Here is a 21,103-nt window from a genome sequence, read left to right as displayed (position 1 = left end):
GGTATCTGTATCCAGGCCATCCTGGAAGTCACTATTCAGCCTATATCAGTACTGCTGCCTGAGCTGCCTCATTGTGGGGTTCCAACTACAAAATAGGATGACTAGAGAAATAACTAAATAAACCAGCATTAACATGAAGGTTAAAAATATAAATACCATTGAGTCCTTATTGATACAGATGATGGAATAAGCAGTCCCTCCTTAGGAAGACAGAATCATATCCCTAGCCCTGTGTGTGGGCAGAACTTTGTCACTTTTTTTTCCAACCAGTACACCCAAAGTCCCTGACCATGCACTTGAAAAAGCTGACTTAGCTAGGTGCACTAAGTCACACTGAGTAGGATACACTGAAACAATGTGTGCAGTACATATGGGAGGTGACCTCTGTTGTCATCTGCCTATAACCTATGGGCCCCATCTAGTTATGAGAAAAATCCCAATGGAGATTCAGACCAAAGACACTGACAGCCTGTCAAGTCCTCCAAACTGTCAGTATGAGGCCTGTAGTAATTGCCGAGTTTGTTGAAGCCCTGGGTGCAACCTCAGCATTGCAAACAAAACCAATTCAATTTGGACATGGTGGGACAAGGGGCATTCTGGAGGCTGAGGGTGGAGGATGAACAGTTCAAGACCAGTAAGACTGTCTTAAAACAAAACAATAAAAGTGCTGGTGAAATGGAAATGGCTTAACAGTTAAGGAGCTTGCTTGCAAAACCTAAGGATCCACGTTTGGACTCTCCAGATCACACATAAGTCAGACACACAATGTGATATAAGAGCACAAGGTCGCACATGCGTACAAGGTAATGCACGCATCTGGAATTCGACAGCCGCCATTGGAGGCCGTAGCACACCAACTCTCTCTCTCCTAAGAAAAAAATACAAGTCAGGCGTGGTGGCACACACCTTTAATCCTAGCACTCCGGAAGCAGAGGTAGGAGGATTGTTGTGAGTTTGAGGCCAGCCGGAGACTACAGAGTAAGTTCCAGGTCACCATGCGCTACAGCGAGACCCTACCTTGGAAACACACACACACACACACACACACACATACACACACAAAAAAAGGTGTAAAACTATGCTAGGTATTTGAAGAAATCATCACAGTCCAAAGGAGGTTAAGGAGAATAAGTATAAAATGTCACAAAGGAGGCAGGAACAGTCTCAGTGACAATGTGCCAGTGCTGGTCCTTCAGTTGAGAAAACTACAGCACAGGAATGAAAGATGTGTGAAAGGGAAAATTGGGAAAAGAGTATATGGGAACTCTGATGTCCCCCAAACTTTTCAGTGAACCTACAACTGTTGTGATAACCACCAAAATGACAAGACCATGTGAAAACAGAAAACAGCACAACTTGAAGGGGCTCCAGCTAAGAACTACAAAACAAATAATGAGGGTGTCCATGAACCCACACTCATGGAACCAATAAAGTAAACACATGGAAGAAAGGGCAGCTCTTCCTAATAGCAAAATGAGATTGGAAACTGCCCTAGCAAGATGCATCCAATGGTGCTACCATTCCTGGGAAAAGGAGGGGAAATGATATATTTATCACAGCTAGAGGAACTTCCCCATAAAACAGTTCCAAAATACAAAGGAGAACTCCTAGGTGGACACTGGGAAACCTGGTAACTTGTAACAAGAAGGCAATGGAGCCTCAGTATCACATCACACAAACCCAAGCTGGGGGAGAGACTGCCACACGCCTGCCCAGGACTCAAAAGGGTCAAACTTGTAACGAACAAAGATTGGAAGGTACAGAAGCCCTGGCTGAACATCTGGTAGACTTAATGGGAAGACAAATGCTTACAGTGAACAACAGACCTCTTCACCTACTTAAGCTAAGAGGCCACTAGAGGCAAGAGGTGGAAGTGAGAAAGCCTCCAGAAAGCCATAGGGACAAGATCCCCACATTGGGTATCTGTGCTACATCAGCTATGTTTAGAGGACTCTGAACACTCTTCAGGACACTTTGGGTAACAAGGAAGCAAAAAGAGCCTTACTCAACAGAGCCCATGTTCCTACTCTATCATTCCGCCAGTGGGAGGTTCATGTCTCCTCCAAGATCCAGGAGTACAGCAGGAATAAGCCACCAAATATATCTTGAGACTGCTGTACTATATACTCTCCTCACTACCAAGTCCTAGAGACATATTGTTACTATATGGGCTTACTTATGTCCTCCAAATTTATATGTGGAAGTCTTAACAGTCAGGAATTTAGAACATGACTACATTTGAAGACAAGTCCTCTAAAAGACATTGACTTTAAGATGTGGTTGTAGGTAGGTGGGCCCTGACACATTGTCTAATGACCTTAGATAAAAGGACTTTGGACAGACACTCCATGTGCAGATACAGGGAAGTGGTGGCCATCTAAAAGCCACAGTGGGACCCTAACCCCACACTGCTAACACTTGAATCTTCTACTTTTGGCCTGCAGGAAAACAAGAACTGTACTAGACAGCACTTACGAGAGAGGCACAATGATGAGGAAGGGTCCATTGATGCGCTTATGCTCCATGAGGTACGTGATGAGCGCAATGGTCTGGATAGTCTTCCCCAGGCCCATCTCGTCGGCCAGAATGCCATTCAGGTTGTTGTTATAGAGAGACACAAGCCACTCTAAGCCCTTGATCTGTGAAAAAAAAATAATAAAATAAATAAATAAAAATGAAAGCAAGAGAAAAATCAGTTTAGTACTGTTGGGTGTGGTGGCACACACCTTTTAATCCAGTGCACAGGAAATAGAGGTGGGAGGATTGCTGTGAGTTAGAGGCCAGCCTGGAGTCTTATAGTAAGTTCCAGATCACTCTGAGCTAGAGTGAGCCCCTACCTTGAAAACATAAAAATGGACTTTTCAATGACAAGGGTGTGGGACTGCAAAGGATGTGGGACTCTGCAGATGTTGTCAGCCCCTACTCGCCTTCCTAATGGTTTGAAGGCAGGGGGAAAAAAAAACAAACAACTTAGTGGTTAAGGAAAATAAATAAATAAAAGTCAGGCATGGTGGCACATGCCTTTAATCCCAGCACTTGGGAGGCAGAGGTAGGAGGACTGCTGTTGAGTTCAAGGCCACCCTGAGACTACACAGTGAATTCCAGGTCAGTCTGGGACCCTACCTCAAACAAGAAAAGAAAAGAAAATGTACATGGGCTGGGCATGGTGGCACACACCTTTAATCTCAGCACCTGGGAGGCTGAGGCAAGAAATTCACTGTAAGGTCGAAGCCAGCCTGAGGCTACATAGTTAATTCCAGGTCAGCCTAGGCTAGAGCAAAACCTTACCTTGAAAAACCAGAAAGAATGGGTAAAGCTTCTACTCTGTGGGGCTGGGATGACTGGATGGCTGACATCTATACTGCCTGGCACTAAGCCTTGCAGTACATGACAGTCTAAACACTCTACAAGATTTCAAGCTTGAAACCATCAAGGCTTCAGGGAAATGAGGTGATGAATCCATCAAATGGTCAGTAGTTACCTAAACATAATTTCAGTATCAATTAAGGGAGGACTGGGGATGGTAGTTCAGCCATAGTCTGCCTTACACTCACAAAGCCCTGGGTTCCAGCACCTGAACCACAGTGTTTTCCTAAACTTGTTCTAAAGCTTGGGTACTTTCCAACTGCATGATGTTAAAGAGAAAAAATTTGGATACTTCCTTACAGATAAAGGAAGTAAAGTTCAAGACAAGACATGATGCTGTCGATCCCAATGGCCTATGGAAGCTCCACTGCATGCTAGACCTTCCACTCTGGAGGCCTACATGGACAACAAAGTCTGAGCTCTCACAAAACGTGTGACAAGAACAGAGGCCACAGACAAACCAAATCAGAGAGATGTATTCTTTGGCTGAAGTGAAGCTAGCTCCCCTGGAACCTCAAAGGTGAGACAGGAGTGAGGGGCCATGGGAAAAACAGCCCAGTTTAGCAACAGCTCCTCGCCAGAGGCCCAGGGCTCTGGCTCTCAGAGAAACCCACCCTCTCAAAAGAAAGGCATGTGACTGATGGCCCATCCTTTGCTGGCTCACGCTGTGGAGCTCCAGATGACACACTGGGCACACCTGTGCCCAGCTCTGACTAGGACCAGACATGGCCATTCCTCAATTGTAGGAGTTTGAACGCGGCTGTGGGGCTCTCCAGAGAGCCAGAAGCATGTGTGTTAAGTGCTCCTAGGCTGCCTGGCCTGTATGGGACACCCAGCACATGGAGATTTACTCATTTCACCTCCTCAAGGCAGCTAACTGAACCCAACATACTGGCAAGCTCTGGATGCAAAGAAAAGTGAGCTGCCCTGAGACAGAGGTGAACTCTGTCCAGAAAGTGAACTCTGGTCTATGAACCCAGCCTCTACGTTACCTGAGAGCACCTCCACCACAACTACTGTGGGGGTAAGGCCCCCAACGCCCTCTCCTGCCTTACCTGGTACTGTTTGAGGACGCCATTGACCATCAGTGCTGACTGCTTATCTACTCTCTCAGTGACAGCATGTGCCACAGCATAATAGGACTGCAAGCCACGAGCAAGGGCCTGAGACACCCCATATTCATCATCGACATCTTGCTTGGCATTCCTAGAAGTGAGATAGAAGCACTGTATGAAATCACACGTTCCAGTTTGTGATATGCTGTGGACACAATCTCAGAGGCCCCCTGAGTGACAGGAGTTTTCATTATCACAGGCCAAAGGTGCTATCACTTGTCAAGACAGAAAGCCCTGCTCCGATTAAGAAGCTGGTAATGTGACTAGTCGGTCTATTACAGTGAAAGTTCCCAGGGTCTCCAGAGAAAATATATAAACACTGAGCAGCTTTATACAAAACTAGAACCCTGAGAAAGGAAGGGAGGAGAGTACTTAATAGGTTGATATTGTAATATGTAAGTACAATGATTGAGGTGGGAAGGTAATATAATGGAGAATGGAATTTCAAAGGGGAAAGTGTCAGGGGGGAGGGAGGGAATTACCATGGGATATTTTTTTTTTATAATCATGGAAAATGTTAATAAAAATTTAAAAATTAAAAAAAAACTAGAACCATTTGTAATCAGCTATAATATAAAGTCTTTTTAAAGTTTGTTTACTTAAGTTTATTATCTTTTGTGTGTGCAAATACAGACATGCATATGAAGGTCAAGGGACAACTCCAGTCCTTGTCTTCAACCTTGTTTGTGGCTGGGTCTCTTGTTCACCACTGTGAACACTAGGCTGTCTGGCCCGCAGGCTTTTGAAATTCTCCTGACTCTGCCTTCCATCTTGATGCAGGAGAGCTAGGATCACAGATGCCCACCACAGCATCAAACTTTATGTGGGCTCTGGGGATCCAAACCCTGGTCACCAAGCTCGGTATCAAGTGCATTACCCACTGAGCTTTTTCCCAGATCAAAAGAGAATCTTCTCTTTTGTTTTTGTTTTCAAGGTAGGGTTTCACTCTACCCCAGGCTGACCTGTAATTCACTATGTAGTCTCAGGATGGCCTTGAGTTTGAACTCATGGTGATCCTCCTACCTCTTCCTTCCAAGTGATGGAATTAAAGGCATGTGCCACTATGCCTGGCTGTTTTGTTTATTGAGTTAGGTTCTTGCTCTAGTCCAGGTTGACATGGAATTCACTATGTAGTCTTAGGCTGGCTTCAAACTTAAGGGGCACCACATCAGTGCACACAGGAGCATACAACATACATAATAATACATAAGTACAAAAAAACATCCTTTTTTGGGGCTAGAGAGATGGCTTAGTGGCTAAGTGCTTGCCTGTGAAGCCTAAGGACCCCGGTTTGAGGCTTCATTCCCCAGTACCCATGTAAGCCAGATGCACAGTGGCTGGAGGCCCGGATGCATCCGTTCTCTCTCTGACTTCTTCTCTGTCACTCTCAAATAAATAAAAATTTAAAAATATATATATATATTTTTCTTTCTTTCTTTCAAATTTTAGTTGAGGGGCTGGAGGGATAGATAACTGAGTGGTTAAAGGCACTTGCTTACAAAGCCTAACAGCCCGGTTCAATTCCCCAGTACCCATATATAGCCACTGCAAAAAGAGATGCATACATCTAGTGTTTGTTTGCAGTGGCAAAAGCCCTGGCATAACCAATGTTTATTCACACACACCCCCCCCCCCCAGCTCTCAAATAGTTTTTTTTTCCCCCCTGAGGTAGGGTCTCACTCTAGCTCAGGCTGACCTGGAAATCACTATGTAGTCTTAGGGTGGCCTCTAATGCACAGTGATCTTCCTACCTCTGTCTCCCAAGTGCTGGGATTAAAGGTGTATGCCACTACACCTGGCTTTTTTTGTTTTGTTTTTTTTTTTCAAGGTAGGGTCTCACCATTGATCCTCCTACCTCTGCCTCCCGAGTCCTGGGATTAAAGGCGTACGCCACCATACCCAGCTTCTGGCTGTTTTTTAATTGACAATTCCATAATTATAGACAACCAACCATGATAATTTCCTTCCCCCGCCACTTTCCCCTTTACAATGAAAACTTTTTTTAAAAAAGTGATGGCCAGGGCTGGAGAGATGGCTTAGCAGTTAAGCACTTGCCTGTGAAGCCTATGGACCCCGGTTCGAGGCTCGATTCCCCAGGACCCACGTTAGCCAGATGCACAAGGGGGCGCACGCGTCTGGAGTTCGTTTGCAGAGGCTGGAAGCCCTGGTGCGCCCATTCTCTCTCTCTCCCTCTATCTGTCTTTCTCTCTCTCTCTCTCTCTCTTTCTGTCACTCTCAAATAAATAAATAAAAATGAACAAAAAATTTAACCAAAAAAAAAAAAAAAAGTGATGGCCAGGCATGGTGGCAAATACCTTTAATCCCAGCACTCGGGAGGCAGAGACAGGAAGATCACCATGTGTTCAAGGCCATCCTGAGACTACATAGTGAATTCTAGGTCAGTCTGAGCTACAGTGAGACCCTACCTCGGGGAAAAAAACAAGTGATGGCGGGGGGGGGGGGGGGGCTGGAGAAATGGCTTAGTGGTTAAGGCACTTGCCTGCAAAACCTAATGGCTCAGGTTCGATTCCCCAGTGCCCACGTAAAGCCAGATATAGTGGCACATACATCTGGAGTTTGTTTGCAGTGGCTGGAGGCCCTGGTGCACCCATTCTCTCTTTTTCTTTTTTATCTCTCTCTGCATACAAATAAATAAATAAAAGTATTTAATTTTAAAAAGTGATAGGGGCTGGAGAGAGATGGGTTAGTGGTTAAGGTGCTTGCCTACGAAGCCAAAGGTACAAGGTTCAATTCCCCAAGACCCAAGTAAAGCAAGATACAAGATGTGGTACATGCACCTAGTATTCTTTTGCAATGGCAAGGACACTGATATACCCACACACATCTGCACATATACACACGTGCAAAAGAGAAACCAGCAAGCCCTACAGGGGACTTGCATGAGAACAGAATGTGTACTTGTACTTATCACAACTGATGTGCATCAGAAACCAGGTCACACAAGGTGACTTGATACATGTGTGGAGTCAGAAAGAATAAGATACAAACTTGGCTTATGAATGCAACTCACCTCTTTAGAAGATGACACTTGCTAGAAAAACAAAGTGAGACAAAGGGCAGCTCTATACTATCACCCAAGTGTACTTACAAGCTTATGATGACCCATGTGAACACTTTCATATAGGAATTTTGCCTATTTTGGTCCCACAGTAGGTGCTGACATGGCAGTGGGAAGGCCATCTATTAAAAGGGTGAGACACGTGGTGGTGCACACCTACAAAGCCAGCATTCAGAGGGATAACAAGTTCAAGACCAGCCTATACTAAAAAATGAGGCCCTGGCTTATAAACAAAACAAAAGCTGGGAAGATGGTTCAGCAGGTAACAGTGCTTGTCATGCCCAGCATGACAGCCTGAGAGGGCCTAATATTCCCAGAGTTCTATTCCCCAGCACCAAAATAAACAGGTGGGTGAAGCCACTCATGCCTGTAGACCCAGTCCTTCAGAGAGAGGGAACCAAAGAAATTCAGGGTCACAGGTCAGCCAGTCAGACTCAAAACAAGTGATGGAGCGATGGCCTAGTGGTTAAAGACACTTACATGTAAAACCTGCTGGCCTGGGTTTGACTACCCAGTACCTACGTAAAGCCAGATAGATAAAGCGGCACAAGCATCTGGAGATCATTTCCTGCACCAAGAAGCCATGGTACAGCTGTCCATCCATCTTCCCTCCCCCTCTATTTCAATTTGCTTCTCTCAAATATATAAATTTTTTTAAAAAAAGCATAAGCAGGGCATGGTGCTGTGGCATGTGCTTTTAATCTCAGTGCTCAGGAGGCTAAGGTAGGAGAATCACTGTGAGTTCAATGCCAGCCTGAAACTACATAGTGAATTCCAGGTCAGCCTGGGCTATAATGAGACCCTACCTCAAAAAAAAAAAAAAAAAAAGTAAGGTAGCCGCACAAGGTGACATAAGCACAAGGTCGCACATGTGCACATTTCTGGAGTTTGAGTGCAGTAGCTGCAGGCCCTGGCATGCCAATTCATTTGCTCTCTCACATTAAAAAAAGGGGGCGGGGCTGGAGAGGTGGCTTAGTGTTTAAGGTGCTTGCCTGTGAAGCCTAAAGACCAGGTTCAATTCTCAAAGTCCCACATAAATCAGATGCACATGGTAGTGCGTGCATCTAGAGTTCATGTGTACTGGCTGGAGGCCCTGGTGCACCCATCCCCCCACCTCTCTCATATTCTGCCTCCTTTCCTCCAAAATAAATCAATAAAAATAATTTTTTTAAAAAAGCCAGTTGGGCTGGAGAGATGGCTTAGCAGTTAAGGAATTTGTCTCCAAAGCCAAAGGATCCTGGTTCGATTCTCCAGGACCCACATAAGCCAGATGTACATCACCTGGAGCTTATTTGCAATGGCTGGAGGCCCTGGTATACCCATTCTCTCTTTCACTGTCTGCCTCTTTCTCTCTCAAATAAATAAATAAATATTTTTAAAAGGCCAGTCTGTTGGGCTTGCTCAGAAAAAAAAGAAAGAAAAGGGCTGGAGGAGTGGCGTAGCAGTTAAGGTATTTGCCTGCAAAGCCAAAGGATCCAGGTTCGATTCCCAGGACCCATGTTAGACAGATGCACAAAGTGACACAAGCATCAGGAGTTTATTTGCAGTGGTTGGAGGCCCTTGCATACCCATTCCTTATTTCTCTGTCGAATAAATAAATATAAAAAAGAAGTCTCTTTAAAAAAAAGAAAGAGAGAGAGAGAGAGAAAGAAAGAAAAGCAGAAAAGAAAGAGGCTAGCACAGGAGAACGAAAGATAAGCAACCGGCATTAACCTGATGTCCCCCCTCCGCGCGCGCGCGCGCACACACACACACACACACACACACTTAAATAATTAAGCCAGGCATGGCTAATAAAAATAAAATAAAGCAAAACAGAGTTGGAAAGATGGTTCAGTGGGTAAAAGTGCTTGCTTTGCAAGCATGAAGACCTGAGTTCAGACTCCAGAACCCACATAACCCAGAGCAAGTAGCAACCATCTGTAATCCCAGCATTATTCTAGCAGTAAAATGGGAGGAGAAAACAGAAGAATTCAGTAAGACTCACAAGCCAGTTGGCCCAGCAACACAGTGGTGAACAAGAGACTCTGCCTCAAACAAGGTATACAAACACAAGGACTAAAACAAAACAAAAAAAAAACAAAATATATATATATATGGGTGGTGGTGCACGCCTCTAATCCCAGCAGTTGGGAAGCAGAGTGAGCAGAGTTGAGGCCACCCTGAAACTACATAGTTAATTCCAGGTCAGCCTGGACCAAAGTGAGACCCTACCTTGAAAAACAAAAACAACAACAAAAATTACAGCTGGGTATGGCGGCACACACCTTTAATCCTAGGCTACAGCAAGACTCTACCCTGAAAAAGTAAACATACATATATACAGATACACGTGTGTGTATACATACATACATACATATACACACCCACACATACATACATGACTGGAAAGATGGCTTAGCAGTTAAGGTGCTTGCTTGAAAAGCCTAAAAACCCAGTTTCAGATCCCAAGGACACATGTATACCAGATACAAAAGCTGGCACATGTGTCTGAAGTTTATTTGCAATGGCTGGAGGTCCTGGCATCATGTCCATTGTCTCTCTATATCTGCCTCTTTTTTCCCTCTCTCTCAAATAATAAGTAGTATTTTTTAGGAAATTAAAAGAGAAATGCCATAAGATGGTGGCAGAAAAGGACACGTGAAGACCCCTTACTCAATGATGTGCCGTGCATCTACTTCAGAGACATCATCACTGTCTGGGTCTGGAATCTTCTTCTTCTCCTCCACAGGCAGCGTGGGGGGCTGTGTGGGCTGAGGCTGCTCCTCCTCTTCCTCCTACCAAGAGAGGCACCATGTCACTTCAATTTACCCACAGTGGATCCCAAAGGAAGCAATGCTCCTGAAGCCTTGTTCCCCTTCCCATGCAAACGGTCATCCCTCTTACCTTCTCTGAATGACTTAGTAAATGACTCATTTCCCTAGTAGACTGCAGGTATCTTTCTCAAAGGTATGTCAGGGCATTTTGGATTGCTGTTATGGGAAGCAGTCTTCTCATGTCTGCCACCCCACCATGGATATTCTTATTCTCTGCTGAACTACTCAAGTGATTTTCTAGTTTATTCTCTTGAATTCCATAGCTATCTTATTATTTATTAATGAAACATACAGGAAGGCATTAGCTAGTATTAAATCATTCTCATATAAGGCATGAAATACCACAGTAGACTCCTTTGATTATCTAAAATGGAACAGCTACTGAGTATTTAAAAATGATCTGTAATGGCTGTATCACTATAATCTCAGATACTGGAGAACCCAAGGGAAAAGATTATGAATTCGAGGGCAGTCTGAGCAACATAAGTGAGACCCTCTGTCAAAATAAAATGAAAAAGTGTTAGGGGAATAAGTTGGTAGAACAATGGCCTGACATTTACAAGCCCTGGGTTCAACCCCAATGGTGAAAAGCAAATAAAACCGTACAAATAAGCTCTTAAACAATCCCTTGAGAGCTTGTTTAGGGTTCTAACAGGGGAGAGCAGCTACTTGTATACCCTTGACTGAAGACCAGTCCTCTTCTACTGGGGGAAGGTCGTCCTGTTTGAGGGCGCAGCTTCAGGAGGGATGCACATAGAGTGGTGAGGGAGGAAGGGGACACCCGCCTCCACAGCCATATCAGCTGCATCAACCCTAGCAATCAATGGAGTAACAGATGTCACAACCAGATTGCCTTCACATTCAAGCTGTTTAACAATTCCTATCAAACCCTGTACACTCAGTCTGGTCTCGAACTCACAAAGATCCTCCTACACCTCTGCCTCCTCAAGTGCGGTGATTAAAGACATGTGCCACTACCATCACGAAAACAAATGACCATAAATGCTGCCAGAATGCGAAAGAAAGAGGAACCCTCCTACACTTCATGGGAATGTAATCTGGTCCAGCCACTGTGAAAACTAGTGTGGGGGTTCCTCAAACAGCTAAAAATGGATCTAACATATGACCCAGCTATACCTCTCCTAAGCATACATCCTAAGGACTCATCTCACTACCTGAGAGACACCTGCTCAAGCATGTTTATTGCCACTCTATTCACAATAGCTGGGACATGGAACCAGCCTAGATGTCCCTCAACTGATGAGTGGATGTGAAGATGTGGCACATTTACACACTGGAGTTCTACTCAGCGGTAAGAAAAGTGGACTTAGGAAATTTGCAGGAAAATGGATGGATCTGGAAAGGATTATACTAAGTGAGGTAACCCAGACCCAGAAAGCCAAATGTCGCATGTTCAGTGTCATATGTAGATCCTAGGTACAAATGATTGGACTTCTGTGTGAGTAGGAATAAAACTCAGTAGCAGAGGCCAGTAAACTAGAAAGGAGACATAAAGGAAACAGAAAGGGAGGGAGGAGGAGATGCAATAGGATGCCATTATATATACATTTAGAAGAACAGATTAATGGGGGTGAAAAGGCCTAAGTGAGGTCAGGGGAAGAGACTAAGTAAAGGACAGGTGGAAGGAGTGATAATCAAAATCTAAGAGGAAGCCGGGTGTGGTGGCGCACGCCTTTAATCCTAGCACACAGAGGAGGCAGAGGTAGGAGGATTGCCATGAGTTCGAGGCCACCATGAGACTCCATAGTGAACAGTGAATTCCAGGTCAGCCTGAGCTAGAGTGAGACCCTACCTCAAAAAACTAAAAACGCTAAGAGGATATAAGTAGGTCATATGGAAACCTACATTTTTGGACAATGGAACACGCATAAGCCATAGATTGTTACTAGAAAATCTTCAGTGCCAGGGATGGAAACCTCGAGTGAGTTATTGGCCAGGGAGGTCTTTGATGGCCAGAAAACATTACAGGCTATTGCCGAGGCCCTTGGTTTCCCACCAGGAAGAGATGGTAAGACCCTATTGCTGAAGACTCCACATACTTGGGCTGCAAGGCCACTGAGAAATCCTGCTGGACCTGAGCTGAAAACCTCCTCCATGAAAACCAGATGGCAGAAATCGGGAAAAAAATCATGCTACCTGCAGTTGAAAGGGAGAGATAGAAATCACCAGTGAAGATACTCAACAGTGGATACTGCAAGCCTTAGATTTGGCCAGCCAGGACAAATGAGCCACGAGTGCAATAGTGGCACGTCTGCTATGGGGGAAACCAACTGCCCTCTAATTTGACTGGAGGCCTGCTCCATGGGAGGGAATACATCCTGGATACTGAAAACCTATAATAGGGGTAGTCATGAGCCCTAGGGGTATAACATCTGCTGCTGTCTGGTTAAATGTATATACTATGCTCACCAAACTGCTCAGAGAGCATTTCTCTTAATGTTCATACCCATATATTAATGCTACTCTCACTTTAGGTTACAGAACCTTCTCTTTTCAGATAGCAGTGACCTTGAGATGACTCAGAAGGCATCAGGGTGCTGAGAAGAAGTAACAGGAGTGCTCAGCATTGCAATATCTCTGTCATACCTTCCAAGGCTCAGGGTCTATTGTGGTAGAGGTGGCAGAAAGAATGCAAGAGACAAAGGAAGGGTAGGACACCTTATAACATGCTCCCCAGAAACAAAATGGCCTGGATATACATGACCTCACAGTGTCTGACACTGTCTACACAAGACCAATAGGAGGAAAAGATCATGCCATAAAAATAAAAGACAGACTGATTGAGAGGGGGAGGAGGTATGATGGAGAATGGAGTTGCAAAGGGGAGAGTGGAGAGAGGGAGAGAATTACCATGGGATATTTTTTATAATCATGGAAGTTGTTAATAAAAAAAACTTTGAAAAGAAAATAATGTAGATGGGCAAAAATAATGTGTAACTTATAACTCTGACTAAAATACTCTTGCTTTTGTAAAAAAAAAGAAAAGAAAATGACCCTACACCAGGTGTGGTGGTCATTAATCCCAGCACTCGGGAGGCAGAGGTAGGAGGATCACCGTGAGTTTGAGGCCACCCCAAGAATACATAATGAATTCCAGGTCAGCCCCAGCTAGAGCAAGACCCTACTTTGTAAAACAACCAACCAACCAAAACAGAACACCCTTAAAAAGGGATTGTAGTTATAGCTCAGGGTAGTGTTTCAAATGCATGAGGCCCTAAGTTCATGTCCTCCTCCCCCGCCACACATACACTTAAATCACTCTAGGGATGGCTGAGCTGTTAAGGTGCTTGCCTGCAAAGCCTAAGGACCCAGGTTCAATTCCCTATTACCCACGAAAGCCAGATGAACATGGTGATGCATCTGGAATTCATTTGCAGTGACCAGAGCCTTGGCTCGCGCATTCTCTATCTGCCTCTTTCTCACAATCTCTGTAATAGCTAAATAAATAAAATATTTTTATAAAATAAAATAAATGGGCTGAAGAAATGGCTTAGCAGTTAAGGCATTTGCCTGCAAAGCCAAAGGATCCCAGGGTCACTCTCCATGACCCACATAAGCCAGATGATGCACGAGGCAGTGCACACATTTGGAGTTTGTTTGCAGTGGCTAGCGGCTCTAGCGTACTCATTCTCTCCCTCCTTCCCTCTCTCTCCCTGCCTCTTTCTCTGTCTGAAATAAATAAATGAATAAATAAATAAAATAAATCACTCTAAATGTAAGAGCTTTTACTACAAAAATGTAGGAGGGGCTGGAGAGATGGCTTAGCAGTTAAGCGCTTGCCTGTGAAGCCTAAGGACCCCAGAGTTCAAGGCTCGATTCCCCAGAACCCAGGTTAGACAGATGCAGAAGGGGACACACCATTTGGAGTTCGTTTGCAGGGGCTAGAGGCCCTGGCGCGTCCATTCTCTCTCCCTCTTGCTCTCAAATAAATAAATAAAAATAAAAAATTTAAAAAATATATTAGGAGAAAACACAAGAGAAAATCCATGTGACCTTAGCTTAGGCAAGTAGGTCTAAATCACTAAAAGCACCATCCATAAAGATAAAATATGATTTCATCAAAATTAAAATTTTTCACAATTCAAACGAAGGTATCATTAAGAAAACAGGAAAGGTCTAGAGATAGCTTACCAGTTAATGCACTTGCCTGCAAAGCCAAAGGACCCAAGTTCAATTCCCCAGTATTCATGTAAACCAGATACACAAGGTGGCACATGTGCGTGGAGTTCATTTGCATCAGCTAGAAGCCCTGGCACAACTATTCTCTCCCTCCCTCCTCCCTCTCTCTCTCCCCCCAAATAAATAAAATATTAAAAGAAAACACAAAAATAGGCAAGCACACTGAGAGAAGATATTTGTAAACTGTGTACTGGACCAGAGATATGCAGCTAGAATTCATTAAGATGGCAACCCAATTACAAATGGGCAATAGACTTTAAGAGCTTCCCATTGCACAAAGATGGGTGTGGTGTATATACATATATGGGAAAATGCTTGGCAGCACCAATCATTGGGAAAATACAACTGGAAAACACAATGAGATGCCACCACACACCCACTGGGCCATAACCCCAACGACAAACAGCACCAGTGCTGGTGAGGATACTGAGAAACAGGAACTGTGAAATGGTAGAGCCACTTTGGATGACAGTTTGGCAGTTTCTTAAAAAGGGAAATGAGGGCTGGAGAGATGGCTTAGCGGTTAAACGCTTGCCTGTGAAGCCTAAGGACCCCGGTTCGAGGCTCGATTCCCCAGGTCCCACGTTAGCCAGATGCACAAGGGGGCGCACGCGTCTGGAGTTCGTTTGCAGAGGCTGGAAGCCCTGGCGCGCCCATTCTCTCTCTCTCCCTCTCTCTGTCTTTCTCTCTGTGTCTGTCGCTCTCAAATAAATAAATAAAAATTAAAAAAAAAAAAAAAAGGGAAATGAAAACTTACCATGTGACCTGGCAATTCCACTCCTAAGGTATATCCCCAGGAAAAATGAAAAAGCTATATCCACACCGAAACATGTTTGTGCATGTTCACATTATAATACGAAGAAATGTAAACAAAAGTGCCCACCAACTGGTGGATAAACAAAATGTGATGTTAAATCCATAGGATGGAGCACAACTCAACAATAAAAAGAAAAAATTTCTTGACTTACACAACACTTGGATGAACGACAAAAATATGCTACAGGCCTGGAAAAATGGCTTAGTGGTTAAGGCATTAACAAAGCAGAAGGGCCCAGGTTTGATTCCTCAGGACCCACATAAGCCAGATACACAAGGGGCACATGTGAATGGAGTTTCTTTGCAGTGGCTAGAGGCCCTGTCATGCCCATTCTTTATCTGTCTTTCTTCTCTCTCTCTCTGCTTGCAAATAAATTAAAAAAAAAAATTAAAGAACAAAAAGATGCTACATGAGAAGAAACCTGATGTTAAAAACTACATATTGCCCTAACTTCACTGGTAGTGTTGGTCCACAAATGGCCAATACAGAGACAGAAAGTAGATCAGTGAGCTGGACATAGTGGCATATGTCTATAATCCCAGAATTTAGGAAGCTGAACAAGAAGATGGCAAGTTTAAGGCCGGCCTGGGGAACAAAGAAAGACAAACAATATACCACTACCAAAAAATAAAAATAAAAATAAAAAATCACTGGGCATTGTGGCACAAACCTTTAATTCCAGCCCTTGGGAGGCAGAGGTAGAACTGCTATGTGTTTGAGAGCAACCTAAAACTACACAGTGAATTCCAGGTTAGCCTGCGCTAGAATGAGACCCTGCTTCAATAAATATATAAACAAATAAAGTAGTCATGGTGGCGCACACCTTTAATCCCAGCACTCAAGAGGCAGAGGTAGGAGGATCACCGTGAGTTTGAGGCTACCCTGAGACTTCACAATGAATTCCATGTCAGCCTGGGCTAGAGCGAGACCCTACCTTGAAAACCAAAACAAAAAAAAAATGTGTGTGTGTGGGGGGGGTGTGGTGAGGTGTACCTGTAATCTTAGCACTCAGAAGCTGAGGCAGGAAGACCAAGTCAAATTTCAGGTCATCCTGCATAAAATAGTGACCTCCCGTCTCAAAAAAAAAATTCTTTTAGAAGGCTGGAAAGATGGATTGGCAGTTAGGGTACTTGTCTGCAAAACCAAAGGACCCAGGTTTGATTCCCCAGGACCCATGTAAGCCAAATGCACAAAGTGGTGCATGTGTCTGGAGTTTGTTTGCAGTGGCTGGATGCCCTGGCGCGACCATTCTCTCTCTCTTCCATCTCTCTAACTCTTTCACTCTCTCTAAATTAAATAAATAAATAAATAATTTTAAGAAAGAAAGGTATGGTAGTGCATTCCTTTAGTTTCAGCAATTGGGAGACAGAGTTTGAGGGCAGCTTGGCAGACTGAGACCTTACCCCAAAACAGAAATAAAAAAATTTTTTCAAAGAATCATATGCATGTGTACCTAAGACTCATTACATTAGTCTGTTAAAGAGCTGGGTGTGGTGGCATACGCCTTATTTAATCCCAGCTCTTGGGAGGCAGAGGTAGAAGGATGGCCATGAGTTCGAGACCACCCTGAGACTACAGAGTGATTTCCAAGTCAGCCTGAGCTAGAGTGAGCCTCTACCTTGAAAAAGCAAAAAATTTTCAATGCCAAGTATGGGATACCTCCAGTGAGTTGTTGGCCAGGGAGGTCCCGATGCCCCCAAAACATTACAGGCCATTGACGAGGCCATTGGTTTCCCACCAGGAATAGATGGTAAGACCCTATTACTGAAGACTCCACGTACTTGGGCTGCAAGGCACTGAGAAATCTACTGGAACTGAGCTGATAACCTCCTCCATGTAGACCAGCTGACAGAAAACTGGAAGAAGCCATTCTACATGGAGTTCAATGGGAGAAAGAGATACCACCAGTGAAGATACTCAACAGTGGACACTGCAAGCCTTATAATTGGCCAGCCAGGCCAAATGAGGCGATCGTGGCATGTCTGTCATGGTGGAAACCAACTGCCCTCCAATTGGACTGGAGGCCCACTCCATGGGGGGGAATACATCCCTGATACTGAAAACTTAAAACAGGGGTAGTCATGAGCCCTAGGGGTGTAATATCTGCTGATGTCTGGAAAACTGTATATACTATGCTTATCAAACTGCCCAGTAAGCACTTCTCTTAATATTTATACCCTTATATTAATACTATTCTCACTTTGGGTATAGAATCTTCTCTTTTTAGATGGCAGTGACCTTGGGATGACTCAGAAGGTATCATAGTGCTGGAAAGAAGTGACTGGAGTACTGAATAACATCTTGATCACACCTTCCAAGGATCAGGGTCTAATGCGGAAGAGGTGGTGAAAAGAATGTAAGAGCCAAAGGAAGGGTAGGACTGACACCTTATAACGTGCTCCCTCCAGACATAAAATGGCCTAGATATCCATGACCTCATAGTGCCTGACACTACCTACACAAGATCATCACAAGAGGAGGAAAAGATCATGACATCAAAATAAAAAGAGGCTGATTGAGATGGGGAGGGGATATGATGGAGAATGGAATTTCAAAGGGGAAAGTGGGAGGAGGGAGGTTATTACCATGGGATATTTTTTATAATCATGGAAAATGTTAATAAAAATTGACAAAAAATATAAATAAAAAGGTGAAAAATATTGAGAAAAAATTTTTAAAAAAAAAGAAATTTGTAATTATGTTTATTTGATCTTTCTATACTTCTATGGAACTACTAACAGAAAACAGCCTCAAGATTTATGTTTAAGTTTAGAAGTACTAGATTCTGAGTTTGTAAGAAAATTTCTAAAATTTTTAATAATGTTCAAATCTACTTTCATAATTTTAAAAAATTGTGTTCCAGGAATGTTATAAGAAACAAAGTTCTAAAATCAATGAGTGATAATATATATATATATTTGTTCTGGGTAAATAGTATAAGTCAAATCATCATGGACTTGGTAAAAACCAAATTATCATATTCTGATATCTGGAAAAGTCTGATACTAACAAAAAGTAGAGTTTACATATATATGGCACATGTCCATGATGTTTGGCTGTCAATGAGCATGCATCTCTATGCCTGGCTAAAACTTTGTAATTTTAAGATGGTTCTTGTCTTGTTCATGCTGGTTTTACTAGATGATTTATCACTGAGGTTGTAATTTAGGTCTTATAAAAAGTGACTTGTGATTTTGTTCTTAGGAAAACTGAAAAAACTCCCCATGTCTTAGGTAAATCCATTGGATAGAAATAATGTTCATATAGTTTATCTAAGCTTCATGTAACAGTCATAAATATTTCTTTAGTTAAGCCTTAAAATTGTCCAATGGTAAAAGGTACTTATTTAAGAAATTGTTTTGTGTCTGTCATGTTGTCTCTAATGTATGTTAAAATCAGGCTTGTTTAACGAGAGAGAAGAGAAGAGAAGAGAAGAGAAGAGAAGAGAAGAGAAGAGAAGAGAAGAGAAGAGAAGAGAAGAGAAGAGAAGAGAAGAGAAGAGAAGAGAAGAGAAGAGAAGAGAAGAGAAGAGAAGAGAAGAGAAGAGAAGAGAAGAGAAGAGAAGAAGAAGAAGAAGAAGAAGAAGAAGAAGAAGAAGAGAAGAAGAAGAGAAGAAGAGAAGAAGAAGAAGAGAAGAAGAAGAGAAGAAGAAGAGAAGAAGAGAAGAGGAGGAGAAGAAGAGGAGGAGAAGAGGAGGAGAAGAAGAGGAGGAGAAGAAGAGAAGAAGAGAAGAAGAAGAGAAGAAGAAGAGAAGAAGAAGAGAAGAGAAGAGAAGAGAAGAGAAGAGAAGAGAAGAGAAGAGAAGAGAAGAGAAGAGAAGAGAAGAGAAGAGAAGAGAAAAAAAGAAAAGAAAAAGAAAAAGAAAAAGACAAGTGCCTGGTATGTTCAAGGCCAGCCTGAGACTACACAGTGGACGCTACCTTGAAAAAAAAGAATGAGAGAGAAGGGAAAAAGAGAGCTAGGGAGTTGACTCAGTAGTAAGGCCCTTGTTAGCAAAGCCTGCCAGCCTGGGTTCAATTCCCTAGTACCCACGTAAAGCCAGATAGACAAGTGGTGCATGTGTCTGGAGTTTGTTTGCAATGGCAGGAGGCCCTGTAGCACCCACACTCACTCTGTTATGTCCACCTCTTTCTCTGTGTCTCAAATAAAACTAAGAAATCAATCAATAAATAAATGATATGTTTGAACAAACAAAAAAGGGAAAAGAGCTGAATGTGGAGTGTTGGTAGCACATGTCTTTAATCACAACAACCAACCAGGAGGTTGAGGTCGGAAGATCACTATGAACTTGAGCCAGCCTGGGTCACAGAGTGAATTCCAGGTCAGCCTAGTCTATAATAAGATCCTGTCTCAAAAAAGATAGCTAGGCGTGGGGGTGCACACCTTTAATCCCAGCACTTGGGAGGCAGAGGTAGAAGGGTTTGCTGTGAGTTCAAGGCCACTCTGAGATTACAGTGAATTCCAGGTTAGTCTGGACTAGAGTGAGACCCTACCTCAGGAAAAAAAAAAAAAAAAAAAGAGTAAGTGGTCCTCAAGACTCCTATCCAAATATAAAAACCAATGATATCTTTGTTTTTAATAACCCCCAGTCCACAGGATGGGCTGGATCTGATTAGATGATATGCCAATGTGTCTAATATGCCGATGGGGAGGCCATCCGTTAAATTACAGATAGTCTGAGAGGAAAACAAGCCTCATTGAGAAAGGGTTTGTGAAAGCCAGAGCAGAGACAGCAGGGAGCTGGCGATGGACTGCTGCCACATACATGGGTGCACACCGTCTGTGAATTAGGCAGAAGCAGCAGACCATTCAGAGGAATGCTAGTGCTGGAAAAGTGGCTAGTGCAACGAGGATATGATTCTGATTCTCAAAACCCAAATAAAAAGCCACATAAAAAGTGGCTAGTGCAGGGTAGGCAATGGATCTGAAACCATTAGACTGATTTCACATGGACACAATCACAATGGCAAGAGGCTCCCACCTAAGTGAGCCCAGCTCTGGTACCTCAGCTGGCCCCTGCTCACACCATACCCAGGTAGCTCACAGAGTGCAAAGGTCACAGCATGCCCCAACAACTGAAAATCTAGATGGTGATCTTACTTCCTCCTCTTCTTCTGAGCCACTTTCTTCACTATCAGATCTTGGAGCTACTTCATACCTAAAAAAAAAATGCCACTGTTTTAATATTAATCTCCTTGCAGATAGCATATTCACTGCCCCAGACAAACTGGCCTGGTCCCCAGGTGCAAGCAATCTGCCCCCCGCTGCTGAGTGTGTGGAAGGAGGCGCCTGTCAATGTGGGATCCTGGCCTCTTCACGTGAATGATGAGGCCCCACTCACCCCGGGTTCATTTCAAGCCAGGCCTCCAGCTGCCCGGCTTTGGGAGCATCTGTGCCTGTGAGTATCTTCCCACTCTCCACATGGATCACTTTCACAGGGAGGTCACTCATCTGGCTGGTCTCGTCCAGAGGCTGAAAAGAGTCACCAGTGTAATGTCAGGATCCCTCATCCCCATCCCTTGGGCACCTACAAAAGGACTAGATAGGGTTGGAGACACCTGCCTATATTGCCAGCTCAGAGATGCCTTAGCAGGAGGACTAGAAGTTGAAGAATAGCTTGGACGCCAGAGGGAGACCCTACCTACAGAGGAGTAGAAAGGATGGATTCCTCAGGGAAAGTTAAACATGCTAACCCTAACAACGGACCAAG

General features: G+C 43.7%; 1 protein-coding gene across 7 annotated transcripts in view; it reads right to left on the bottom strand.

The window, feature by feature from the left end:
* Smarca4 (SWI/SNF related, matrix associated, actin dependent regulator of chromatin, subfamily a, member 4) overlaps window positions 1-21,103 on the bottom strand; it is a 115,059-nt gene that overhangs the window by 46,666 nt on the left and 47,290 nt on the right. For all 7 annotated transcript variants that reach the window (XM_045144684.1, XM_045144686.1, XM_004667465.2 and 4 more), the window contains exons 12-16: window positions 20,735-20,865; window positions 20,494-20,551; window positions 10,216-10,337; window positions 4,422-4,572; window positions 2,476-2,639 (exon numbers count right to left, since the gene is read on the bottom strand). In XM_045144684.1, coding sequence (XP_045000619.1) covers window positions 2,476-2,639; window positions 4,422-4,572; window positions 10,216-10,337; window positions 20,494-20,551; window positions 20,735-20,865 — 626 coding nt within the window. The remainder of the gene's footprint in view (window positions 1-2,475; window positions 2,640-4,421; window positions 4,573-10,215; window positions 10,338-20,493; window positions 20,552-20,734; window positions 20,866-21,103) is intronic.

The sequence above is a fragment of the Jaculus jaculus genome, chromosome 2 (genome assembly GCF_020740685.1).
Source record: "Jaculus jaculus isolate mJacJac1 chromosome 2, mJacJac1.mat.Y.cur, whole genome shotgun sequence".
Lineage (NCBI taxonomy): Eukaryota > Metazoa > Chordata > Mammalia > Rodentia > Dipodidae > Jaculus > Jaculus jaculus.
The sequence above is the reverse complement of the archived record's forward strand: the minus strand, read 5'-3'. Positions and strand labels throughout refer to the sequence as shown.